Raw genomic sequence first — 26,946 nt, forward strand, 5'->3', positions numbered from 1 at the left:
GGGGTTAAACCATGACACACACTCTAAGAGTCATTGTCAATATGGAGAAGGAATCGAAGATCATCCAGAAAGAATTCAATGCCTTCAAAAACTGTAACAACAGAAACTGGATGATATTTACCAGAAAAAATACAGGTCATACGTACAATCAAGGACTAATAACAAGCATTTCTGCAGCAGGTTGGGAGCATCTCAGTTGGAAATGACTGAGTTGCAGAGCAACACATGAGTACAGGCTACATATCAGTGCCAGTGAAATGGCAGAATGGAAAAGACAAGTGCAATCATAGGTTTCATCAATCATGGGGCTTTCAGTGGGGGCAGGGGAATACACAAGCTGTTGTACAGTGGGTTGGTTAAACATCCTGCAGAATACCACATTCAGTTCTGGTCACCCATGTACCAGAAGGATAAACTGAAAATAGATGTGCAGGCAAGAGCTACTAAAAACATAAGAATAAAGAGCCTGTCATTTGTGAGGATCCTGTAAGAAGATTCAGGCTACCTGGATGAATGCTGACAGAGGGTAAGATTGCTGCCTAACTACACCATAGAAGCAAACATCAAAGAAGAGAAAAAGTATTTTAATTTAAATTAATATTTTCTTTGGTCCCAAAGAGAATGTTTATAATTAGGACAGGAACATCTTTGGGTTGGAGAATAAAATAATATTTTCAATCATCAGAACACTAGGGCTCTGGAAAAGCATTCCAACAGAAGTAGCGGGAGCAAAAAAGCCACAACCAAAAACCCCAAACAAACCCAAACTGCTCTTCTGATGGAGTTCCATGCATTCCTGGCAGGGGTGTGACACGTTGCTGTGATCACAACAGGCCAGACGGGCATGACGCAGAACTTCTCTTACACTTTGATATTTCATCCTACGTTTCTGGGGTACTTCAGTTCAAATAATGAGAGAATAACAGCCCCCAAAGCTCCAAATCAAAGCAAAATACATCTTTTTTTCATTTAATAGCACTTTCTGAGCAGAAATACAAATTAGTCATTTCAAAGGTTTGACAACAACTACATTTTCAAGATGCCAGTCTAATGGTCATGAGATTTATGCACCACAGAGTTATCTTCATTACAAGACCACAGAGTTATGTAAAGAACACCCTGAAGAGGATTCATTTTTAAAAGGGTTTGTGCATCTCAAGACGAAGTCCTGCCACAGCAGTTAATGGATCTGTGAGATCTGACAAATGAGCACAAATCCAACGAGGCTCCCCCTCCCCTTTTTCCTCAGCAGAAGATCTATAAACTGCAGACAGAAGACAGCCTTAGTGAAAATTGGTATCTAATTTATAATTAAACATAAATAATAGTGATATTTTGGCCAGAAATGAAATGTTCTTAAATGTCTTGGCTGCTTAAAAGCAGCCAGTGCTTAAAAACTAGCAAGGAGGCAACATGTACAGATGTTGCCCATTTACAGTTTTGCATTCACTTTCATTTCAGTGCTATCCAAATATATCAATGCAAAATACATTTAATAGTTCTCAGCTAAGCCCAATATAAAATTTACGTTTTTATTCATCTATATTTAAATATCTGCAGACACCTACAGCAAGCCCAGCTATACACTAATGGGCAGGACAAGTGGTAGGTGTAATTTATAGTCTTTCTGTGAGCCTAAAAATTTGCCACCGCTGAATAATAAATAACAGAGGCTCTTTATAATGCATATTGACTAGTAAATACTTACTGGCATTAATCTCTTCTTCATCGTACACATCTACTTCCAGCAACCGGATCAGCATGCGGAAGAGAATCCTTAGGAACTGCAAGTATGAGCCGGTCTTTCCCACCTGAGCCAGAGATGGAAAAAAAGTCCAAATCCCAACTCAGACTAATACGAAGGAAGGATATGTTTTAGATAAATGCCTTTGGGCTTACCTCATTCTAGCTCTGCCTGAAAACATAACAAGACGTACTATTCCCCATTATAGTGAATAGTGTTACAAAACTGATCTGTGAGCAAAACCAGGCCCACAGTCTGTATCGCTTTTGTACATGGGGAGATCGGCAGCGATAACTGCTTCTCTACTGATACCCTCATGGCAATTTTATGCCCAGTGCCATCCACATGTATTTCGTTTTGGCTAAAACATGACATACAGAATCACCCTTCCTCTCCTTACCACTTCCAGCACAGACTTAACCTTAAAGTTTGACTGATTTTTGACCTTGAAACACATCACTGCGTGCAACCTTGCAGGGGGCCTTTAGAGTACGATCTGCAGTCCTCGTCATCGGTCCTCTCATCCTGCTAACAAGGCAAGAGGAAGGAACTGTTCTCTTACTTGTGGTGGTCCTGTCAAAAGCAGCCGCCTGGGGTGAAAACTCCTCGAGCCAGACGTCTCACCCTGATTGCTGAAGTCCGCGTGGTGCTGTCGGGCTGTCGTCCACTGCCTGTAGTAGAGAGACTGCTCTTCACTGTTCATGTCCTTGTGAAGCAGAGGCCTCAGAGAGCTCAGCCAAGACACGTCAGCATGAGGCAGGAGGGAAGAGGAGGAAGGCAAATTCCCACTTCTCTGTGAGCTCAGGAGACAGTAGGCAGCTTTCGACAGGATGACGATGCGTGGCAGCGCAGCACGGAGGGCCTTGCTGTCTTTGGCCGAATGGGCAGGCCACCGAAAGGTCTGGGAGACCGAAGACAGTGATGATAGTTTTGAAGTGGTGCTGCTCGCCATCTGGTTACCCAGGGAGTCACATTCTTGTTTCAGGGTCTCTCCAGCTGTGAAACTGGGGTAAGTTCCCTCATCTACTGAGCTGTGCACCACAGTCTGAAAGTTAAGTGACGGTGCTTGCTTCTGAGACTTGTCTGCAGCATTCGAGGAGCTCACGCCGTTGTCCGCCAGGGAACCTGGGGAAACAAAGAGCAGACAATGAACAGATTCTGGCCCACTTAAGAAAATCATGAACTTATTTGATCTATGGGACAATCCTATGTACAAATACTTCTGTTCAATGAGTGCTGCTGTGGCTTAGGTCAGTGTTTGACCATTTAAAAATAAATCATTGACATCCATCTGTCCCTCTTGCTGGAGAGGCAACAGCCCTTCTGCTAGGGTTCAGAATCCAAACACAAGTGTCCCGATACCAATCTCTGTATGTTATCTATCATTTCCTATCTGGGATTTGAAATTTGATGGTGAAGTCATTCCCTTCTGAAATTCACTGTCTACATAGATCAATTTGACCTTCCTTTCTATGGAGAACAGAGCATTCATTTCACTGCAACTTTAATGTGAACTGGTCTATGCTCCCTCCTCCATACCAATCAGGTTTAGTTAGTGTATGGGACGATCTGGTGTATGGCAAAGGTCCAGTTCAGCTGTCTTAATACCTCAAACTCATAGGGAAACAAAGGGAAGGACCCAGAATTGCCTGAGGAATGCAAAGAAGGGAAGGCTTAGTGGGAGATGAGGCTCCATTGATGCCTGAAGAGGTAGGGCAAGACCCAGCCATTCTGTTGGTCTTGGCAAGGAGGCAAATATGCATCCTCACCCCACAGTTACAGAGCATTTTTCTGTTCCTAAAATTTTATACTATCCATTTCTACTCTGATTTTTAAGATCTTTTCAGGATCCACCGGACAAAACTAGCAACAAATGTGAAATGTAAGTTTAAAAATAAAAATCACAAAGGACCCTTAGCTATGGCATACCATCCTCCCATTGCAACACCATTCCCTTTTAGCTGTGCACAGGAAAATTGCTCACTGTGGAAAGAATGCTACTAACTGCTACTAACATTTCATTGTCTCACTTGCAGCAGGATACAGCTAAGCAACCCACATTTGACTAAACATCTCAGTGTTTGCATTCAAATTCCAATGACGTAGGAATGAAAACTTGTTTTTCAGAGCAACAGCAGAATAACTGACCTGAGGTTCCAGTGACAGCGCTGCTATTACTCTGGGGTCGGTCCAGGTCTATCAACAGCTCATCAGAGTCATTCTCGCTACCATTAGCCTTCTCATGCTCCTTCTCACTAAGGTCAAGAGCTACAATAGGCCCTCGAATTGCCTCCTTCGAGACGTAGCAGCATGCCAGGCCTACTTCTTGCTCTAATGCAGTCCGAGTTAAGTAGCTTGAGTCAATTAGTCGAAGGTCACAGTATTTCAACGACCTAGAAAACCCAACCCAAGAAAAAAGAAAGTTTTGTTTTCTCTGACTTTGAAGAATACTCCCTGTCTTTAATTGCTTATTAAATATTGATAAACAATTTTATTAGCCAGTAAATATGAAATTATTTTAAAATATTAAGCACATAAGTTATGCTCCTTGGTACTTTGCACAGATATTCATTGACCCACACAGTACAATAGCTTTACTTTTCACAAACCGCACTTTCCAAAATTTTAAACTGTTCCCAAATAAAGTCTGAAATACACTTTTTTGTGGAAAAATAGCCAGATGGTATCAAACAACTTATCCACCCCCCAACTTATCTAAACATGTTAGAGAACAACCATATTGCAAGAGTAATAACAGCACCTGGGGAAAGTTTCTCCTAGAGGGTCCTTGCCAGTGAGAATAACAATGCAAGGCAGACCTTCCAAGTCCTGATAGGTGCGAGGGATCCAGTCATCCTGCTCATTTCCCCTCCAAGCCTGTGAACAGAGAAACTTCCAGTCACACCTAAATGACACCTACTAAACCTTCACCTGTTTTTTTTCAGTTCCTGCTTTTTCTTTGTATACAGAGTTTGCTTACCTGACAGCCAACAGGAAGGAGACCTTAGGTACAGGCATGCATTTTTTCTGATAGTGAAGTGTTAGCCAAGCATTAAATGCACAGAAAAAGGATGCACAGCATATGTTATTCAGTGCTGGAAACATACACCAGGTGTGGTATTAGTGTGGTCTGTCAGAGAAAAATGCAGTTGATGCCTTCGATTTCAAGCTGGCACAGATAAAAGTTCTTTGAAATTCATGTAAAGCTAAAGTAAGACCTTCAAGTGGAGTACGAAAATGATTCAATGATCCTCAAATATTTGCTTAATTATTCTATATAATGAAAGATTATATGAAAGAAAAAAATTTCCCCTTTCACTGGAGGTAATCCCACAAGAAAGGACTCCTTACCTACAGTCTACCAAGGCCCAAGACCACAAAACTGTACCATTTTCCCTTAGCACTGGAAGGGCTGGTAGCGTCAGTCCCATGTCTTTGCACCCTTCAGTTCCTTGGTTCAGCAGAGCTTACTGAACCTGGCTGAGCCCATTTGTGTTCTCTGTGTTGGATGCAGCCTCCCAAAAGCATTGCTCTATCTTGAGCAACAATATCTTTCTTGCTGTGTTGCACAGTGTCCAGACTTCCAGATGACACAGGCAATATTTGATCAAGACAGGCATGGGCACCCTACAGCAACTGTTAAAAGGAAGTAAAGCTGAAAGACTCAGAGACTCTTACTTAGAAAGGAAACAAGCCATTCTATCTCTACAAACACTGAAATTATATTATAAAGCTGAAATGCAAAAATGCAGGTCCATATCCAGACATTCCTCTCAATACATTATGTGTATCACCAGACAAACTGACAACACAGCCTCTTAGATCACTGACCAGGCAAGACAGGAGATCAGCAGAGACACTCTTTCCATATAACCCAGAGACTTCACATTTCCATGCTGATCAGACATTAAAGTCCCTCCAGACAAGGAAATTAAGCCCTAATGGTTACAGAATCATCAAGTATTTGAGCTACAGCATATCACCCTGCTGGAAAGAGTTTTTCCTTCTTTCTTATTGTCCTGCATATACTACGACATAAACCACGACACTTATTAATAATGGCAAAAATCAGTGCTGGAGAAGACTCTTATCTAGCTGAAGCACAGAATCTACTTTGCTGAGTCATGACAGCAAGCCCAACTACTCAAAGTGCCCATTAAAAATAATATATATATATATATTATTCTTCTCAGCACAGATGTGCAAGACAACGAGACACAGCTCTCTTGACAGAGCAACAAGACTTATGCAAGCTTTGTGGAAACCATACCTTGCAAGAAGAACCCTATCTTGAATTCCCTCTTGGTTCTTCTAGTCTCAACCTGTACCCTTGACCTGTTCTCTCCTTACCCTTTCTCTTCACCAGAAAGGCCATGTTTTATGAGTAACCTTCTCAGGCAGATGAAGGGGATTGAAAAGGAGAACTCACTAGCAGATGAGTGACTCAGTGTGCCATTTGACCTTTTGAAAATTTCCACTGAAAAAAACCTATGATTATTTTTTTCTCAGCTTAGGAAGAGCACGATTTAGAGTAATATTCCCCTTTTCTGCTGTGTCTCTATTCTCTTTCTGCAGTCCTGATTTCTTTCCCCTGCTGATTTCACTACCCTCTGTATAACATGTTCACAGAAAAAAATTATTTCTCCAACTACCTAAGAACATCTGCTGGCTCAGTAAAGCAGCCTCGGCAGCAGAGAGGTATTTTCTGGCTCAGCAGGGTTAGTCTGGCTGTATGTTATCCTGTGTCTCCAGTGACAGAAGTTCCTGCGAAAGTGCATGGCTAGAAGATTAAATAGGGGAAGACAGATACAAAGCTGATTTTCTTTTTGCTAGCCTAAGGACTTAAACAGAAGCCTGAGTGCCTGGGGCTTTGAGCTGTAAACTTGCATACAGAAGACATATTTCTTGACCACCTTACTCAGGAGGGGCAGAGAGCTACAGGCCTCTGGGCTCCTCACTTCTGAATGCCTCCCAAATGGTTTGATTCTTCTTACACTTAAAGGGTATGCCATGTCAGCATGCCTGGTCAACAAAATAGTTATTTAAATTATTTTCCATCTCTTCTTTCATTCTGTACCTCTGGGTATACCATCCTCCTTGAAGCCTGGCTCCCTGATGGAGAGGACTGACCTGGCTGGCTGGCCAGAGGGCTGGTCTGATAGAGAGGGGAATGGTCCAGCTACCAGCACTGCAGAGACAGCTGCCCACCCTCCCTGCCCTGCTGCGGCACCACACACACTGCTAACACCCTCCTAGGGAGAGGCTAAGTTACGTCAAACTTTTCAGCTGGGGTCACTAACAGCTATAAAGTTTCCTTCCCTGCCCCTGAAAAAGGTCAGGATGAAGTCTCATCCTCCCTGCAACCAACAGCAGTTATTGGTGGGACCAGCATTTCGAGCCTCAGCCTCACCAGAAAGCACTCAGTAGCCTCATATTCCCTCCCCTTCCCCCCCCCCCCAAAAAAAAAAAAGGGGGGCCTGGGTACTCATAGTGGAAGCAGGCAGCAATCAGTTCCCCACTTGCTCTAGTCCTTCAGCTTCAGTACTCCATCTAACATCAACAGAAAAGCCAAGCAGCACAGAGACTAAATCAAAATTGTCTGCAATAAACTAGACTCAATGGTAGCATGGCTGATGAATTTTATAACGGGAATCAATTGCCCAAACATATGCTCACACCATTTCAGATTACGCCATATTATCCCAGGCACCAGACTAGCAGGTATGGCAGCCCAGCACAAGACTCACAGGTGACCTTCATCATTCTGCAGCGCCACTGGGGTAACCCACCTAAAAAGACACTACAGGCTTATCTTTGGGCAATTGAATTCCTCTCCTCACTCCCTTCATATGCGTGTTTCAGAACTGAGTGGGTTTTTTCTAGTCACCTGTGAGGAAAGAAACATGTCCAGAATCCTACATCTTTGTTTATCCAAAAAAAGCATCTTATGTTGTGGGGAAGAGGAATAAGAATTATTTAGAAGTTTATTCATTCTCTGCCTGATCAAATTCCTCTATTCCAGATCAATGGCTACATGGATATTCACCTGCAACAGCTTCGCACTCAATCCTGATCTGCACTAAAGGCCTCACAGGCTGCTCCAGCAATGTGTAAGGGCTGCAACCCTTTACGGCAAAGGGCCATAAAGAAGCCCTCACAGGACTCACAGTCCAGAATGATTTAAGGTTGGAATTAATGCCTAGCCAAAAAAACTCCAGCAGCACAGAGCTGCTATCTCACATGTGGTTTTCTTCTTCACGACTACTACATTCCCCTCTCCCCTCTCCTGCTGCAGACAAGGTTTGAGAAGCAGAGGTGGTACCTTCTTTAAAGGACATTTTATCTGCTTTTGGTCGTAGGCGAGCTCTTTAAGAAAGGCTTACAAAATTCATTCCTTTTCTGTGTAGTTTTGAATACACTGTATAACTCATAGTAGAAACAGAAAATTAATCTCTCTGTGAGACTCAGAGCAAGGATCAGGACAGATAACCAGTATTACTTTCAGGCTGGTACCTAAGGCAGGCAATCCATTTCCCTTTGCTTAATGTAGTGAAGTTAATTCAGGAAGTGGGTTTGGCTCATGGAAACATGCTTATAAATCCACGCAAAAATTTAGCTTGGTGCATATATGTTGTGCAGACGAGGCTTTCAGCATGCAGTGGTTTAAAAAAAGAGGTCTATGACAAACAGAATAGCAGTTATCAGAAGAGCAGAAGATGGATGGAAAGAGCAGACAACAGATACACTTGACAGACACGTAAGTTGGTGGAAAGAAGTAGTTTGCCTAAGGAGATCTGAGCTCTGCTTTCTGAGATTCAGAGACAAACCTATCTGACTCATGCTGTTATTCAACTTTAACAAGAGAGATAAAATCCAGTGTTTGACTTCATGGGCCAGTAACAATTCAATTTTCTTCCAATTTTCTAAATCATTTATGCTCATCAAAAGTATGGTAAACTTCCATGTAGACAGACACAGAGCATGCACTCTTTTCCTATAGAATAATTAACCTATAAACACACAGGAATGAACACAAAATGTGTACAACAGTCAGATGACTACAACGGGCATACAAAAAAATATTTAGTTTCTGCTAACCTTCAACCGTGTCACAAAGTGTTTTGCGACAGTAAGCTCTGAAGCAGGATTCCCAAGGAGGATCTCAAAACGATACTGCAGACCTAACTTGTCTCTTACTTCTTGTAACCTCTCCTTGGCCAGCATGGCTAGCTGCACAGACGGCACCCTAATGACGAGCATGTGGCCACAGCCATTCTTATCCTTTCCTGGAGAAGTGATAAGGTCATCCATTATGCTGAGCGTTTCAGGTGTACTGTGATCTCTTAGTGAGGCCATGGTCGTGAGAGCCATCAGAGCCTGGGAATACTGCTGAATGAGAAGGTAGCAGCGAATCACCATGCTGTGCAGCCGGGGGTACCTTTGAGGAGATACAGTTCTGCGTTAGCACATGCAAAATCACAGCAATGGCTGAAAATTAGCCAAAAACCAGGACCATGTGGTAAAGAAGCGCTCTTTTTTTTCTGTAGCCTTTGATTTTTATGGACAATAATTTTGCACAAAATCTGTGTTTTAAGTAAATGAATATAACATGGTCCAAATACAGAAGATAAAGAGCCAAGTCCTGCGTGCAAGTAACAGGAATTATAAACTTCTGTTATCTTCATTTGGGCCAAAATTTCAGCTAAAGATCTTTAACTTGGTGGAGATACAGATAATCTCAGATCCATAGCACAGGCTAATAATTTCTTTGCTGTCCACAAGCTTTTTTCTTCTATGAACTTGGAGGACCATCAATGCTTCAGGTGGCTTGGGGAGGAGTACTTCATAACTTCACACATCTCATCCTCTCACCAGAAAGTTAGACTTACCAATGGGAATAGCTGGCTCTGAGCCAAATCTGCACTTCAATTTTGCCTTTTAACTTACATAGCCAATGTTTCTTTCTCTCTCATTACAGCTATATGCAGTGACAACAGATATGAACTCACAAAGTAAAATGCTAAGAAAAAAAAAAGATTAAAACCTACTCAAGCAAAAAAGCACTCCATTTCTACACATTCCCCACAAGTTCACTCACCACCATACAGAAAAAAAACTACGCTATTATGCCTTGAGTGCTAGTCTTGTGCCACAGAAGTCCAAATGACTAAAACAACTAAGAGTTCCAAATTTCTCTGATTTCTTCCTTGAGTAATGTAATAGATGATATGGGATCCACTTGAATAAAGTTTTGTGTCTGTCTTTAACCAGTCGGTACAGTAGCTTGCTCTGTATACCATAAGCCAGTCATTAAATCAATACATTTTTAAAACACTTTTTACTCCTCCTCCCATAAAAGTACCCACTGCATTTTTGCTACTAAAACAAGTGGACCTTTTCTTATAACACCAAGATGTCTGCAATGTTTTCAGACTTCTAAGCTTGTATGGCTCACCCACCCAGATGGAATAACTCAGGTTCTTAAAAAGAGAGGCTAAATCAATAAACTGTGACGCAAAAGCATATCCTGGCTTCAAGGTACAGGTTCATCTCCCGTCAGTTTCTAGTCTTATCCTAACCCCATATCAGGGCAGTATTTGCACATGCATTAATCCTCTTTCAACCTTTTCCCCATCCACATTTTAAGAACAGAAAGAGAACAAGTGACTACTATCTCTTCCTTTGGACTTGGTCAGAAAGACTATGACAAGCTTAAAGAACTGACCTATTAAGATTAACTGACCTTATTATTATTTATCACATTAATTACTTACATAATTTTAGATAATGATAAATATTAATTATTAGGTACTTAATTATTTGTTCATGTTGCTAATTTAACATATTTGATATTGAATTTTACTTAATAAATAGATACATTTACAATTATTAATTATATTGACCTAAATAAAAAACAGTACTGAAGAGAGAACAATCCTGTTCTAGTACATATTAAAAACCAATGAGAACTATAGCTTGAACTGTTATAAGGGATCTGTCCTGCTGATACACAGAATAGATTTCCACATCTCTGGAAACCACAGTATTGCCTTCATTCCTGTAATGTGCGCATTTAATTATATCTTGGATATGTGCTATGAAAGTAGCTTGTTCTGGCAGCTGCAGGGTACTAACAAGCCACTTTCAGGCTCTGAGCTGCAGGAACAGAAACCATAGCCAGCTAATGAAATAATAAAAATGACTTTTTTGAAATAATGTCACTCACCTGGGCCACCACTGAAAAATTTGTTGGCAGTCTCGGCAGAGGGACACCACAAGTGGTGAGGTATGAAACCTCTGGTACCTTCTTAGCTTAGTGAGGGCTAAGCCAAAAGAAGAGAGCAGCACAGCTGAGCCTGGACTGCTGCTGAATGGGCCTTATCTCTTCTATAAACTTATGAAGTATATCCCCTCCTTCAACAGCACTAAATTCATTACAAAAATAAAAATTGCACATACTTCACAGATTTCAAGATCAACATCAAAGGTCATCATGTCTTCATGCCCCTGTGATGGGGCTCATAAATATATCTGTATCCTTAAGAACCCAATTAAGCAGAATCCTAAGCTCCCATGTTACTATTTACCTTTCTAAAAGTGTGTTGACCATTTTTTCAAAGGTTTCATCACATCTCAAAAGGGGACTTGTGACTCCCCATTGGAGGGATTTGCTGTATTCATTCAAACCGAAGTACAGCTTGTCTTCACTTGCTGTGTCATCCTGTTCCATAGAGAGATAGCAAATAAGGAAAACTGGAACCAATTTTAATTTCTTTTGTCATTTAAAAAATAAGTGGAAAATATTTTCCAAAGCAAAGTATCCTTTCTTTTCATTCATTCTCCCTCAGTGATGCTATTTATTTGTTTCAAAGAATACAATAAAATGTAAATTGTTTTTTACTTATTATTTGCCTACAGCTAGGAAAGACAGGTGTAGGTCCTTGCAAATTTTTCAGTATATCTCCTACCTGTGATTGCAGGGGGTTTCTAGAATCTTGCTAATTATTTTCTGACTCCCTGTCTCTGGCTTTATATCTACTGACAACTGTTACCTCATTTCTATTTAAAGCAGAACCTGAAAACAGAACGATTATTAATTTCCAAAATTCTTCTTGACTGTCAGATTCTACACATCTCTAATGGCAATCAGAAACTGATCACTTCTTTGCTGGAATGTAAATCTGCAGACAGCAATCAGAAAGGCAGAATATTTGATGCCTCAAATTTCATGAGGCCTTTGCTGGAAGCACAGCATGGTCTCCAGTGCATTTACATCACCAGTAGTCACTAGGAATGTAATTAATCACATACAGTCTCCCTTTTTTTGTGGGTTATTTTTTTAATCGTAAGACTGCAAGTTGTTGATTTTTTACTTTTGGGAAACAAAAAATTGTCTAGACCATTTTACAGAAGGTCACCATAATGGCTTATATTAACAAGCAACGAAAAAGCAAACTTTGAATATTCATTCACTCCCTCATTTCCACTATTCTGTTTGTTTATTTTTCACAGCTACCACTTTAAGACACTTTACAGAAACCAGCGGTCTACTCAACACAGTAAAGTCAAACTTGATATAAGTATACCAAACAAGGTATATTTGTAACAAAAGGCTATTTCTTAAGCAGGTTTTGCCAAAACATCCTCAGAATCAGCTGGCTGAAATGGTGAAAAAAGCTAATGGTGCAGAATGCCCAACAGACCTTTCCCACCTCTTCTCTGCACAATGATGACATCTACTACACCATAACTTGTTAACCTAGCACACAACTTTTATTAGTATCAGAGAAGTAATGAACAGACTTGACAGGCTATGTGACATATAACTTACAGTCAAAAGTCAGACTGCTTGAAAATGGAAGGCCAGCTCCAGAGCTTTATGGCACGTCTACGTAGCTTTGTCTGACCAGAGTGTATAAAGTAATTTCTCATACTACATGACTAGACAAAGTAAAACGTGTAGCTCCTGGGCCTAAATGTCACCTCTACCATCAACATCCCAGGGCTGTGCACCTGGAGCCTGAGAGAACAAACTCCAGCAGAGAAAGAGCTCCCTCCTAACATTTTTCTTTAATACACATCTGCTAGATTCTGTTTGGTGTGAAGTCCGCATTAAAATTCACAGTTAAAATTAACAATTAAACACTTACCACAGTGTCAAATTGTATCCAATGTACCTCATTGCTAGAGCTGATCCTGGACTGCTGCGTTTGCAAGGCATAAGGAAAAGAGCTGACCTGAAGAACAAGGAGGTTGAATGCTTCAAGGACCTCCCTGCAATTAATAACTCTATCAGCCAGACCATGACTAGGCTCACCATGTGACAGGGAACTTGAAATGGCACTGCAGAAATAAGAATGCAAAGAATTGCCTTACTGACATCCTGAGATTCAACGGATTACTCTCTTCCTGCAGAAAAATCTCCAAATGACCATGGCACTGAGAATCACAGCTCAAAAAACTCTTTGGAAGGGTGAAAGGTGTCAAAACCATCTCAGTGTTTTCTGTGGGTAGACTCAGGCAATGGGGAAAAAAAAAACTAAATAGAGGGCCAAAATCTGGTGATAGTAAGAGGGTGAATTAGCGTACCAATTTAACAGAGCATCAGATGGAGGAAACCAAAAATAAGCCAAAGCTGATGAAATCCCTCTTACTGAGCAACTATTCCATGAGCCATGGGGTTTGGATACAGGAACAATTTCACAAAATCCAGTGGATTTTCCAGCCTGAAACATTCTCCTAAAAGACTGGGGAACCTGATAGTCTCCTGATGTTCTGATTTCCATCTCCTGGAATTACCTTCGTCTCCAGAATATTCAGGTATTCCAAAGTCAGTGTACAACAAAGACAGTAACAAAAATGTGATGGGGGGGATAAGGTAGGAAGAATGTTGCTTCTATGTATTTTCAGCTGTCCTTCAAGGAAAGTATTTTGTTTATTACAACTCTGATATTCAAATTAACCCCACAGTCTTACGGACCATATCTAAGTCACATTAAGATTATTCTCCTTAGTTTACTCATGGAACAAGAGCAGAATGATTAGCTTTACTTATTTCTTTCTTCTTCCATGTAAAGTTGTGATTCAGTGTGAAGAAATGTTTCTGCACATGTGTGTGTGTTGTTCTGTTTAGACCTAACACTGACCACATTCAACACAGCTGTTTTTTAAATCCTTTTCTTACAGTAGCTAGGGCACTTTTCAAATGATGCAAAGAGTTAAATGTCTGTAAGCCTTCTTATATTAAAAACAACACCATCTTCAAGGATAAAAACATGAATTAAAACATGAGTGGACTGTGAATGTGGGAGAGATTTGGGGTTGAGTAGAGAAAAAGGAGAGGAATAGGAAAAAGGACAAGAAGAGCAAAGAAAGTTGCAAAATTCAGACCTTTTTCCTGGACTTCAGTACCACAGCACTTACCCCTACAAACAGTCCTGTTCAGGATCCAAAAATCTGAAACTAGTCTCACCTATCTTCAACCGAATCAGAATTAGTTAACAAATATCATGGGCAAGCAAAAAGGATGGTTTCTGATTTTAAGGCACAAAATGCTTTAGGCCTAGAGAAAGCATTGGGTGTCTAAGATGGTAAGTCTTTTGAAAAACCTAACTGAAAGATACTGGGAGAGGATGGTTTTGCTTTGGTAGATTGAAGCAGCTACCTTGTTAAATCCACGTGGGCATTGTCATGAACCAGCACAAACAGTGTATAGGGATTCTGCTTCACTCGCCTCATGAAAATTTCAAATTTTGTTTGAATCTCATTGTCTAGCCGAACCACGTATTTCTCGGCTCTCTGATATGCCGTTCCATTGTCTTCTAGGCCCAAGTCCACAAGGACACCTGTCAGAAAGCAGAATACAAAAAAAATGTTTTCCTCTGAGTGCATCCAAAAATGAAGCGTCAATGGTAGGTTGCCACTTGTCCGCCAATATCAGGACTTAGCCAAATCACTGATACGCCCTAGTAAGAAGATTATCTGAATGCATTTTCTCTCACAATGGGGACTGAAATGTGCTTCTTGGCTTTTGGATTTCCTCCAAAAAGTGCCTGAAGACCTTTCAAAGACTTCTCGCATTACCAAAAATTTAAATAAAAATAAAAATCAGACCTCCACAAAAATTTCCAGAGCAGCTCTTGGTTGGCTATGCTCCATGATCCTAGGCCAAACTTGCCCACATTTAGCTAATATATTAATCCTGCTCGAGTCAGAAAAAGTTACCCTGACCTTTCCTTTGCAAAAATAATAAATCTATATAAAACTGACTCTTGCTACATATAATTTTTTTCATACCCTGCTTCAACATTAGTGTCAATACAACTACTCTCTAGCAGTCTTTGTAATGATAGATTGCCATCATATTCATAAAGTAGGTATGACTTAATGTATATGGCTTTGAACGCCATTTGAATTAAAGTAGCAATAAGCCACTGTGAAGTGTGGGTAAACTATGTATTTGACAGGGTCTTAATGATTTAAAAAATTGTTTTAAAAAAGTAAAGTAAAAACCATTCATTTAAAAGAATAAAATAAAATAAATGTGAAACCCTGTTAACAGATATCAGAAAACCTCTGGTTTAGTGTGTAGCAGCAAATTAAATAAATACAATGTCTGAGGAAATAAGGAATGGAACAAAAAACCCCATGAAGTTATGTTAGGAAGGAAAAGAAACCTGTACTTCAAGTAACCTATTTTATTCTTTTCATTTTACTAGTAAAATAGTACAAAGCAGAGAAAAAAAATACAGAGATGGACCACAATATTGAGCAATATCAGGGCATATCTGCACAGTCAAAGTGTGGGACTGTTTAGTTCAGAGTAGAAAATAAGAGGAAGAAAAGCCAACAGCTACTCAAAACCACTCATAGATGCATTACACCAGAAGCTCATATTAATGTTTTTCAAATGCAAATGCAAGATATTATTAGATAAAGCTGAAGGCAGCACAAAAAAAATGTTCAGCTGATTAAAAAAAATCCTAAATACACAACTATCCTATGGGCTTCATTACTCCCAGATACCAGAGATCAAGAGCTAAAAAGGACCAAACATCTATAGAGATACTCCTTAGTTCTATTAGACAGTAATTTTATCCACGGAGAAACACTTACGCTTTTCTGGATACACATCATTCACTAACAGAGTGGATAACAGAGGTCATTCTCAAGGGGAACATATTCCATAACCTGTCCACTAAAGCTTTCTTGTTCCTCTTGAAGCATTTGGTACCAGCCATGGTCAGACACAGAATCCCAGACAAGAAAACTCACCATCTGAATCATATGGCAATTACTGTGTGCCAATGTGCATGTATTACTCAGGCATTTATCTACCTATTAAGAGAGTTTCCTGCACATACATCTGTGCTAATACATATGACAGCTTCTGCACAAATGTACACCTAGAACAAATGGCACTAACAGCTCTAGGGGATAAAAGATCTGAACAGCCATATTTGCTCATCCACTCCCTCTCTTGACAGTTGAATGCTTCTCCAGGTCATACATTCCTCAGACCTGCATGAATATGGCAATTTCTCTTGATACTCACATGGCACAGCTTGTGCCCAGTTTATGAAAGGAAGATATTTAGAATTCATTAATGATACCAACTAATGGAGCTAATATTGGATGTGCAAAATACACGTTGGAGCAACTTACTTCTCCATTTATACCAGATATGATTTAATAACATCACATAGTTTCGTTTAACAGTCTCTCTTCCCTCCCCTCCCTTTTACCTGATTGTCGAATCCGTTGAAGGGTCTGCTGCACCAGGACTTCTGAACGGGGAACTATAACGATGAAGTCTACTTTGCTGAAGTGTCCCAGATCCAGGCTCTGATTACCACTGTCTGCTATAGCACAAACCTGGGACAAGAGCTTTCTGGCAACTGTAAGCTGTGGCTGGTAAATTTGGAAGGTATCAACATCCAAATCTAGAGTGTGTTTGTTTGAAAAAGAAAACAAAACACAACAAGAAACATGTTTACTTTCCCACCCCCCCCAATAAACATGACCCTCCAAACAGCCTACCCTCTATTATCAGAAAAAAAAAATCACTCACCAGAATAAATCCCAACACTCTGGAGAGCTGAGTACAGATCACAGATGTCAACTTCCTTTTTTTGATCAAAATATGATTACATATCAGACCTCAAGTACAGCACTGCCCATTTTTTAAAAGGCCTAAGTGTTTTGAGGATTTTTCACAGTGCAACCCAAGGAAACCTCAATGCCAACATAGTGAAATGCATTCTGTTAAATGAACCAACACATACATAATATACATGCATATATATATATATAAATATATATATAAAATATGTGTGTGTGTATATATACATATATATACACATAGCTCTAATCTCCTCCTGAAACTTGCAGTTCTTCAGGAGCTTCCCTCCATTACTCCTGCTGGGAGAACCAGCCATGGGTGCCAAGGCTGCTGTGCTCAGGGCATGATGAGATGAGAGCCAGCAAGCCAGCACACTTACTAATCTGAGGAAGCTGAGCCTGTGTTGATAATCCTGCCCAAAAGACTCTAACAGGACAGCAGGTCAGTTGGGAGTTCATTTGTACATCATCTCTGCTCTGAAGTACTCAGCCCCATTCTAAGTCATGATTGAGATAGCCATACGTCTGTATACCGACTGATAGTAATACATACTGTGAAGGGAAGATGAGCAATACACTTAGGCAACAAATCTCAACTATTGGCGGGGGGGGGAAGGTGTCAGTTATTTCTTTGGAGGTTTCTTAATTTTTAACAAAATTTTAGTCTCAAGATTTATTTGAACTTAATAAATGTCAATATAACACTATCTGCAGAGAACTGGGGGAATGGAGCTTTGCTCTCTATAGACATGTACCAGAGCATTCGTGTGTCCTCGAAGAAAAAGCATGCTCCTATATTTCAGTATTTCCAGTAGGTAAATTCTATGCCCAGCAATCCACGTTTCTCTAGCCCCTGAATATTTTCAACTTGCAGATTACCAAATTAAATCCTGTAATGGCATTACAGTTTTTGTTTATGTCAGTTTTTCTACTACAAATTAAATTCTGATTAATGGACTCTTTATCATAAAGATTACCAAAGGCAAATTTCTTTAATAAACAAAGAAAAAATCCAAACCTACTGCAAATTTAATACACAAAAACTCCTGCTGCTTTTTTAAGTAAGAAGCCACTTTATAAAATCTTGCAATTTACATGAAAATTGGAAGGTGTTTGGGGTGAAAACCTAGTATGTTAGTTTTATATAGACACACGTGTCTTTGTGTGTGTGCGCTTACCTCCTGCTCAAACTTGCCACAGTGTTCATTTCAGTAGATCTACTTTGGGAGAAAGGTCCCTCTCACTGCCTAGGAGACTGACCTCTCCTTTTTTTTAACTCAGGCAGATTCCCAGTAGCTTCAATCATTGTACAGCCACATTTTAAAGACAAAACTAGCTCAGAATAATCGCTTGAGAAAACATGAAGGTTTAAAAAAGCACTGCTGCACATCATTACATAGTAAGAACAAAAAAAAAACAATTGAAAGATCATTCTCCCTTCCAATTAATCCTGTGAGGAAGCTCAAGACTTGTCCTTCTGGGGGTGCCAGAACAAAGTACCTGGCAGCCTTCCTAATTGGATCTTCTGATCGATGTGGAGAGTATAAACCACCTTGCTTTCGTTCAGATCTAACACTGAGCTGATTAATTTAAGCCAACTAATGTGAGTCAAGAGCATACCTTTCCTTCACAGGGAAAAGCTTTATTGAAGGTTGAATTTGCTTTGATACTAGACCTAAAAGAATCTGTGTTCACAGCAACTCAATGTATCTTTTACCATTACTGTCATATGATAAGGAAAGTATGGTTAAAACTCTGAATAATGAAAGAATTCCAAAATGAGAAAATGATAATTAGCATTTTTAGACAGGCAATCCTAGCTCATCTTTTGCACTTAAGTATCTCATCACATTACACTGAATAAGACACATCTCAAATAAGCAAATTATAGATTACACTTGCCTAGCACTTTCAGTTCAAGATCTTAAAACACTTTCCCTAAAAGTTTAAGCTTCAGGGCACAAGTGTGTAGTACATATTATTACCATTTTACATGTGGAATGTGAGGAATATCAAAAGTTAAGATACAGGAGGACACCGGGGGAGATAAGAACGAGAACACAGTTCCCCTCTGCCTTAAGCCCAAGGTTACATTCCTTTTCTAGGTGCAAAAGGGTGAGATGAGTCCACGCTGCCAATGTTACAAAGGAACATCTTCTGTACTCTGCTTAGTGCAGAACAGAAGATCACATATTTTAGCTTAGGAATTATAAAACATAGGGGAAAAAATGTTGCTGAAGGTTACTACAGAGATTTTCTGTCCAAGAAACTGCTGTATTGCTACATTCAGCTGGCGGTATTAATATTTGAAGGTTGGCACACTGACTGCACCTGTGCCTTCAGACTCTTCTGAGGCACACGCATTTTGACATTTAACAAACTACTCACTTATTTCACATCTTGTGCATAAAAAAAAAATTACCTGGTTCTTGTGTAGAAACCATGGCAATTGCCTCCTGAGATGACACACACTCGCTAACATCTCCATTAAAAGGAATAATTACACTTTCCCCTCGCTGCTGTAGCATTTTCTCCAGCAGCTTGTCCAAATCATCACCTAGATAAGAATTAGCAACACCAAATTATCTGGAAGCCGTTTCAGACAAATTATGTAGAACATTACATACACACATGTTCTCACATAGCTGATGTCAAATCTGCAAAGGGGCAAGGGGCTGGACATACAGGGAAGACAGGGAGGGAGAATATTTTTCTTTTTTACTTACTGATTTGCCAGTTGAATTAATTCCAAAAAAAGAAACCACAGCTGAATAATTTCAGCTTTGTGCCTTTACAGCTAGTGGTGACATCTGATGATTACAAAAAAACACTATAAAACAACCTCTAAAACATGTGCTAAAAGTGCAAACAAGAAAAGACTCATGCACTTAGGGGTGCCCTGCCGTCACATTCAGCAGTATAAACAGTGTTAAAAATGTTTTGCCACAGGATGAGTAACTCGCACTGCACGGGTGAAGGAGACGAGCACTCCTTTACACACAGTGAATGGAGAGAAGGAAAGAATGCCTCTCAGTGGAGAGGGCAGAGCTGTATTCATGTGCGCTTTAACTGCTAAACAGGCGACACACCAACCCCAAAGAAATGACTGTCTCAGCTAGAACTTCTGTTTCTTACGATCACTCACCTAAAGACGTATTTTTGAAATGCGATGCCAGGAAACTAACTTTCCCTGTGATGAGCTCGTAACTGATCTCTTTTAAAAATTCACTGGTGGTAAGCATGCTTTCTGCAAGTGCCCTAGATTGATATTGACCTGGAGAAGAGCGGGAAAACAGCGAGAGCAATCTTTAATATGGTGTACTATCAACACAATCTTTTCATCCTAGAAGTGTGGGGCACGCTGATCTTCAGTCACGGACCTCCACTGCCTCTACCCAGTAGACTGGGAGAGCAGTCTCAAGTCTATTTCACTAGGGACGGGAGAATGAGTTATATCAGTTTAGCACATCCTTTGCAAGCTGTTGCCCATAGTTTTGCACACTTGGTGACAAATGATATGCAAAGTAAGTATTTGTACCTTAGATGGAATGGAGGATTCTTGGTAAATATGTAAAAGTAATTATCCCTAGTGTGTAAAAAAGTAAAAAATTGACATTACTGATTTATCTGCCTACAAAGGAAAGATGACTAGTCAAAATTCACTTCCATGCAGACATACTCATGCACACACAAACATCACAGCCAGTCACCAATGCGGAATTTGAAAATCAACATGGTAAAAAGGATAAAAAGCATGTTCTGTTCTACAGTGGTCTGCGGAAGACTGTGGTCAATCCAATATTGCCATGTGAAATAGCACAGCTGTTACACAAAACAAAGACAAACAGACTATTTTGTCACTGGGTCACTTCAAGATATTTCTAAGGTAGTCACACAAACAATAAAGTGTCAGGCCTCTCAAGGAGTAGTAATGAGTAACATACAGCTATTCTTTGAGATCCTCATGGACACCAGTACTCCAAGTCTTGATGGAGTAATAGTAAACTGTGACATCGCAGTGTAACAATACAAAGGAGAATAAAAAGAACAAAAAGGATTTAAAAGCTGGAACAACGACTCGAAAAAAATTAATTCTGCAAAATTGCATTGGTATTCAAAGCATACTGCAAATATACTCACCTAGGACTACTACGCAGAATTCATTTCCTCTTATCTTTGATGCACAAATGGCAACTACATAATCTGGTAGCTTTTGCTGATGTTTCATTTCATTGAGAGACCTCAAGGTCTCTGAGATGCCCTCTGCCAGCGAATTCTGGGTAACAACCACGTGCACGAGGTCCCGGGACACACTAGCGATTAACCTAGCGAGCCAAGGGAGTTGACCTGGTGACACAGAGATACACTGTGCGCTCATTTGCAAGGATCGCTCTCTCAGAGTGAACTCCTGCATAGCTTTCAACATGATCTGCTCAAATTCTTCCCTCAGGGGTATCTGGTCAGGACCTACATTGAAAACAAACAGAAGAACAGTATCTCGTATCAAAATGTTATTGAACCAGGAATAATCACATGTCTGTCTTGATCTGACAAGCTCCTTCACCATATTTTTTACATTTACAAAACCCACTCGCTGCTCGGTGAGTATCTAGCCACATGGCTTATTCTTGGGTTTTCATATTAGAAGTCTCTCTCTCCCACCATCTCCCTTTTTTTTTTTTAAAACAATGAGGTATTCAATCTTACTCCTAGCTTTTCTACCTTCAGAAACTGGGACAAACAAGGGAGTGGGAAAATATGTGCCTTTTGCCTGGAACAGAAGGATTAATCATGTAGCCTCCATATGTTTTTACAGCAGAAAACCCAAATGCTTATCCTCGCAGTCTAATCGCAGCCATGCAGTATGACAAAGCCTGTCAAGTGGTCTTCATTTTGCTTTTTCTCATCGTGCATACTAGTAAACTAAGCATGGATGTAAACATGTTTAACCTCTTCTTTTACTTTAGTTAAATTAGATTAATTTAGGAAATCTTCAAACTTCTAACGTAAAGAGGTATATGCAACTTTAGATCTACATTCCCCAGACTTTGTAAACTGTATTGCAAACTTGAATTGGAAAATAGATATATAAGCTATCCTATCTTAGCATCAGTCCCCCAACTCAGCTTCAATTAACATTTTGCTCAGTAAGATTTGTCTCATTGTCAAAGATACTCGGGAACAGATAAAAATATTCATGAAAGCAGGGTAAAAATAACCATAGCTTAAATTGCCAACATCTCACATCAGTGCCAAAGGAGACAGCTTCACGCTTCAGCAGCTTGCTTTTCTATGACAAAAAGGGGGGGCTTAAATACCAGAGATATGTGAAATGCTGGTTTGGGTTTTATGTTTTTTTTCAGGGCCAAAGACAAAAAGCAAAAAGGGCAGTGAAAAAAAGGAAACAGAAAGGTTGTGTGAGAAGCAGGGCAGGGAGTAGGTAAATAACCTATAGTACAGAATCGGTAAAAACTGCCGCCTGTTGTCATTTTGCCTTTTTGAGAAGTAACATATGGAGAGTGTCACCATCCAATTACCATAGGATGGTAGGACAACTATAGACTTTTAAATGCAAGGCTGTTTTCATTTTTGATGCAAACCGAAAAGTTCTGATGAGTCTAATTTAATGCAGCATGGGCATAGTTTGAGAACTATGTTTATAGTTCTCTTTTTTGGAAATATATTTTCTTCTCCCTTCTAAGAAAGCATCATGCATTCTAGGTCTTTGAAGATCTCGAAACAGAAAAAATAGACATTTATTGGCAGAGAGATACATCTTCTTCTGCAGAAATAAAGTCTATCTACAACATATCAACCACAACAAAAAAGATGTTATACATGAAAGGAAATAAATGAAAGCTTTTGCTGATTGAGGGAGGTTACTTAAGAGACAGGCTCTAGACACAGGGGTCACCATGAATCCAAGAAAGGGAAAATAATTGTACAAATGAAAAGACTTCTGTATGAGAACATACAGAATTTCATTCAGATGATTTATAAGAGAAAAACTTTAAAAAATAGTTATCAGAAAGGCACTGCTAAGGACATATTTTGAAGTTAATGAAGTGTTTAATACCACACTTGGCTCATGGCAGTCTTTCTCCACAACTATCCAGAAAAATAATGGAACTAATATCAGATGAGATGGAAAACAAAATGATAGATATTGATTTTGATTGTGAACAGTTTCATAAATACTTATACAGGAATCTGTCAAGGTTAAAAGGGAATATTTGGAAGCTTCTCTACAGAAATGAGTACGCAAAGGATCATCTTGACTTCAGAAAATAAAACTGCAAAACAAATAATACCATAAAATATTAATATCTGAAAAAGACCTTATTAACATAGTTACGCTTCCAAAAGCACCTGCAGTTTAAGACAACATATTCAAATGCCATTCATTTCTGGGTTGACATACTTCATGGTGCCTCCCACAGAGAATTACTCCTCCAACCATCTAAGACCAATAGAATTGCTGGAATAACCTCTTGCTTTGAGCATCTGAATATCCCTTCCACTGAAGACAGAGGCTTGTTCCTGCCTTGAGCCTGGATGTGCATTCAGATATTGAAGCTACAGAACACCTCTGGGTGTCACGGCATACACATCGTCAAAGCAATTCAAATGTACCACAACAAGAGAGAAGGGAGAATGTTTTTATCATTATAAACAGGTAGTTAACAGAAGGTCCAGAAATCTCCTCCAGCTGAAAAACCAGAACACAGACCTTAGCACTGCATAGGATGAGATTGTGTTTGTAGAAATGTTAGTGCAATAGTAAAAAGCAGATGATTACAAATGATAGAATGTAACCCACACTGCAAATATGGGCATTCTGGGGTATAAAAACAAAGCTTGAGAATACTTAACTATGAACACTGCCAAAGATAACAAATGTGAAATCTGAATAAGTACCGGAGACAGGCTGTAAAAAGCCACTGAAATCAAACATATCTCTTGAAGATCTTTTTCTACTTATTCCTTTATCACATTCAGTGGAATTTTTTTATAGCAATGCTATGGCTCACAATCACAGCTTTAACTGTGTGTAGTCTTCACAGTAGGTTTAAAATGAAAGCGTCAGAAATGTACTTATTTTGTTTGCTTTGATTTGTAATATCACTGTGAGATTGCTCAGCTGATTTCTGAAAACACAACAGCATTATCCTACAATTAATAATGTTGTTATAATCTTACAGGAAACTGAAAGGAATTCTCAGATATATCTTTTTTCAGAAAAGGACTGTTTACAGTCATCTGCAAACATATTTTGTACAAGTAGTGAGATCTGAAAAAGTTAGGCAAGACTCAGTATCTATTTCATTCTTCTGTCTACTTTTTTATCTTTGCCTTCATCTTTCACAATATACTCTGGAAAAAGAATAACTTTTTAGTCCTCCTTTCTCAAGAAAAAAGAGGCTCACATGAATAAACTGTTAATTTATGTGTATATTTGTCTCTTCTCCTCGTCAAAAACTTTTGAAGCTGGCTGCCCTCCGATCATCTTTAATCTGCTTTGATTTTACAAAATGGGATAAAGGCTACAGTTCAGTGCAACTGTCAAAATTCCAACAGTTTTAAGTTTGTAGCAATATTCAAACCAGCAACATGTTTTGATCCCCAAGCTCTGCTGAGTGTTTTTACTTTTCTCCTCATTAGGCTCTTTAATCTTACAGTGCTGGCGCCCATCTCCACATAAGGCCAAATGGAAAACTATTCAGCTTTGCACAGCTAAGAACAAAAGCCAAACTAAACACCTGCTAATAAGGGAACTGCTTTATGCTGAAGGCACAGTGCTCACTAGACACAGCTCAGCTCAGCTCCAGAAGCTTTGCATGAAGCCTCCTCTAGTTTGCAGCAAGTATAGACTTGCTGCATCCATCTAAGGTTGGATTTGTTCATGGAGTGTGGTTCACTGACTCGATACATTTCAATAAATAGTTTATTTTTAATTGGAAATGCTGTATCAGCTGGCTACATGTTTCTCTGAAGGAATCTGCAAGCTGCCTCTATCAATCCAGAATGAGTGAAGCAGCTGGTTTTAACGTGCAGATTCTACAAACTTTCCAATGAAGACGAAAACCTCAAATAACAAATGTAAGCCCACTGAGAGAAGGGCAACAGAAAAACATTCAGCCTGTAAAAAATAAAGAAACCCTCTGTCAGTTCTAACATGGCATCCAATGGATTATTGAGGCAGAGAACAATAACTAAAGCAAACAGGTCACTCAGAGTATTACAACACAGAATATGGCCTCCTTCCTGTCTGTAACAGTACAGCACCAAGGGAGAAGAGCAAAGCATAAGAACCTGTGGGTGAAACCTGCACAGAGCACATTTGCTCCCCAAATTATAGGGTTATCACCAGTTGTGCTTCTTTTGAAATGTTTGCACATTTTGTACCATTACGTGTTACAGATGCCCTAGTGGAAACTCAGTACAAGAAAAGCAGTGTGCTCTTCACAAAAGTCATTTCACACTCCTCTATGATAAGCAGCATCTTTTCAAACACAGAAGTTAAGACTGAGACTGCTGTGAGAAGTTTCCCAACACTATTCTGCATTATTCTTTAACTTCTAAAACCTTACTATTAACACTGCTGCTTTTTACTCCAAGGTAGGAAAAAATGTCTGGACCTGCAATAAGAGAAAAAAAATGTCGTTTGCTGGTTTGCTCTCAAACCTGCAAAGAGTCCATTTCAAAAACATTTACAAGAATGAGATATTCACTGAATCACTTGCCTTAGTCTGAATAACAAATGTGGTTTTCATGTAAACGGTGCTGTCACCAAAACAATGATGACCATCACACATCTGCCAGCATTTGTCACAAACCTGAATAAAGCAGACTGAGTGTCCTTAGAAAGAGCTGTGATAACTGATGGTTTGATACCCTAAGCAAATGAGTTATCTGCATTGCAAATCCATTTTCACAAAGGTGACCTGGTCAATCCCCATATGGAGAGCAGAAGCAGCATCAGCCTTTAAGTTCACTTCACTTCTTCAGTCTGATGAACAAAGTAGCAAAGTCACACACGCTAGATGGAGCCACTTACCTCTTTCAGGCACAAAAATAGCCAGAAAATTGGCTCTGAAACGGACATAAAGAGACAGGCAGAAAAAAGGACAGTCACAAATAAAAACAAGTGCTTATGACAAATTGCTTACCTAGTTGGACAAGATACTGAATAGTTAAAAGTATCATATTCTCCACACTTAGCAGCTGACTGCTGGTCAAACCCAAGAGATCCAAATCCTTGTTTTCCAGCTGTGGAATCTTGTAGCAATTCACCAGCAAGGGACTTACAACAATATCACCGACATTTCCATAGAAATAAGGTAAAGTGCCATAACCTTTGATAAAAGAAACAAAAAAACCCCCAGAAATTCACAAAAGATGCCACTACATGAAATCTGTGTATACATTTCCAATGTATACATGTATACAATGCACAATGTATACATTTCCAAACTTCTCCTTAATGTTATCTTGCAAAATATACTGCATCAGTGACTGTTTTTGGCATTATAATTGCTTACAAAATAAATGAGATAGGCCAGTGATCCTTTGCTGTATTTTACAAGTGATCACATAGATTTGCAAAAATTAGCAATAACTGCATACCAGCAGGATAATAATTATTGTTATCCAAATATAAATGAGAATATTATCTATTTGGGTCTTACCCTGACCTTTAAATACAGATTCTCCATAATATAGTGTACAAAAAAGAAAAATCAATGGAAGCAAAACTACATTGATCTTAACATTATAAAAGCAGCATAAGTCACATTAGCATTGATTCAGTCACTGTGGTATTGTTGTGATTGATTTCACTTTTTTGCCACATTTCCATTCTGTTTTCATAAACAGGTTAAATAAAAACATCAACAACTAAACATGCTGTTCTGTAAGGTAAAGCATGTGAGTACAGGCTAACTCCTCTTTTCCTTGAGAAAGTTTTCGTTTTAAAACAATTTCCATACAGATTTTGCCAAACCCATCCATTTACCCAAATGGTTCTGTCCTATTAATAGGACGTTGTTTCTCAGGGCCACGAACGTTTAGCCTAACTGAGG

At 39.4% G+C, this 26,946-nt stretch overlaps 1 protein-coding gene across 7 annotated transcripts in view; it reads right to left on the reverse strand.

The window, feature by feature from the left end:
* The window catches only part of GREB1L (GREB1 like retinoic acid receptor coactivator), a 144,951-nt gene that overhangs the window by 16,695 nt on the left and 101,310 nt on the right, over positions 1 to 26,946 (reverse strand). For all 7 annotated transcript variants that reach the window (XM_072852649.1, XM_072852648.1, XM_072852653.1 and 4 more), the window contains 13 exons: positions 26,035 to 26,220; positions 21,005 to 21,331; positions 20,010 to 20,138; positions 19,287 to 19,421; positions 16,489 to 16,686; positions 14,409 to 14,589; positions 12,895 to 13,087; positions 11,332 to 11,465; positions 8,843 to 9,182; positions 4,506 to 4,621; positions 3,893 to 4,137; positions 2,307 to 2,869; positions 1,709 to 1,811 (listed from right to left, as the gene is read on the reverse strand). In XM_072852649.1, coding sequence (XP_072708750.1) covers positions 1,709 to 1,811; positions 2,307 to 2,869; positions 3,893 to 4,137; positions 4,506 to 4,621; positions 8,843 to 9,182; positions 11,332 to 11,465; positions 12,895 to 13,087; positions 14,409 to 14,589; positions 16,489 to 16,686; positions 19,287 to 19,421; positions 20,010 to 20,138; positions 21,005 to 21,331; positions 26,035 to 26,220 — 2,850 coding nt within the window. The remainder of the gene's footprint in view (positions 1 to 1,708; positions 1,812 to 2,306; positions 2,870 to 3,892; positions 4,138 to 4,505; positions 4,622 to 8,842; positions 9,183 to 11,331; positions 11,466 to 12,894; positions 13,088 to 14,408; positions 14,590 to 16,488; positions 16,687 to 19,286; positions 19,422 to 20,009; positions 20,139 to 21,004; positions 21,332 to 26,034; positions 26,221 to 26,946) is intronic.

Source organism: Ciconia boyciana, chromosome 2 (assembly GCF_034638445.1).
Source record: "Ciconia boyciana chromosome 2, ASM3463844v1, whole genome shotgun sequence".
Classification (NCBI taxonomy): domain Eukaryota; kingdom Metazoa; phylum Chordata; class Aves; order Ciconiiformes; family Ciconiidae; genus Ciconia; species Ciconia boyciana.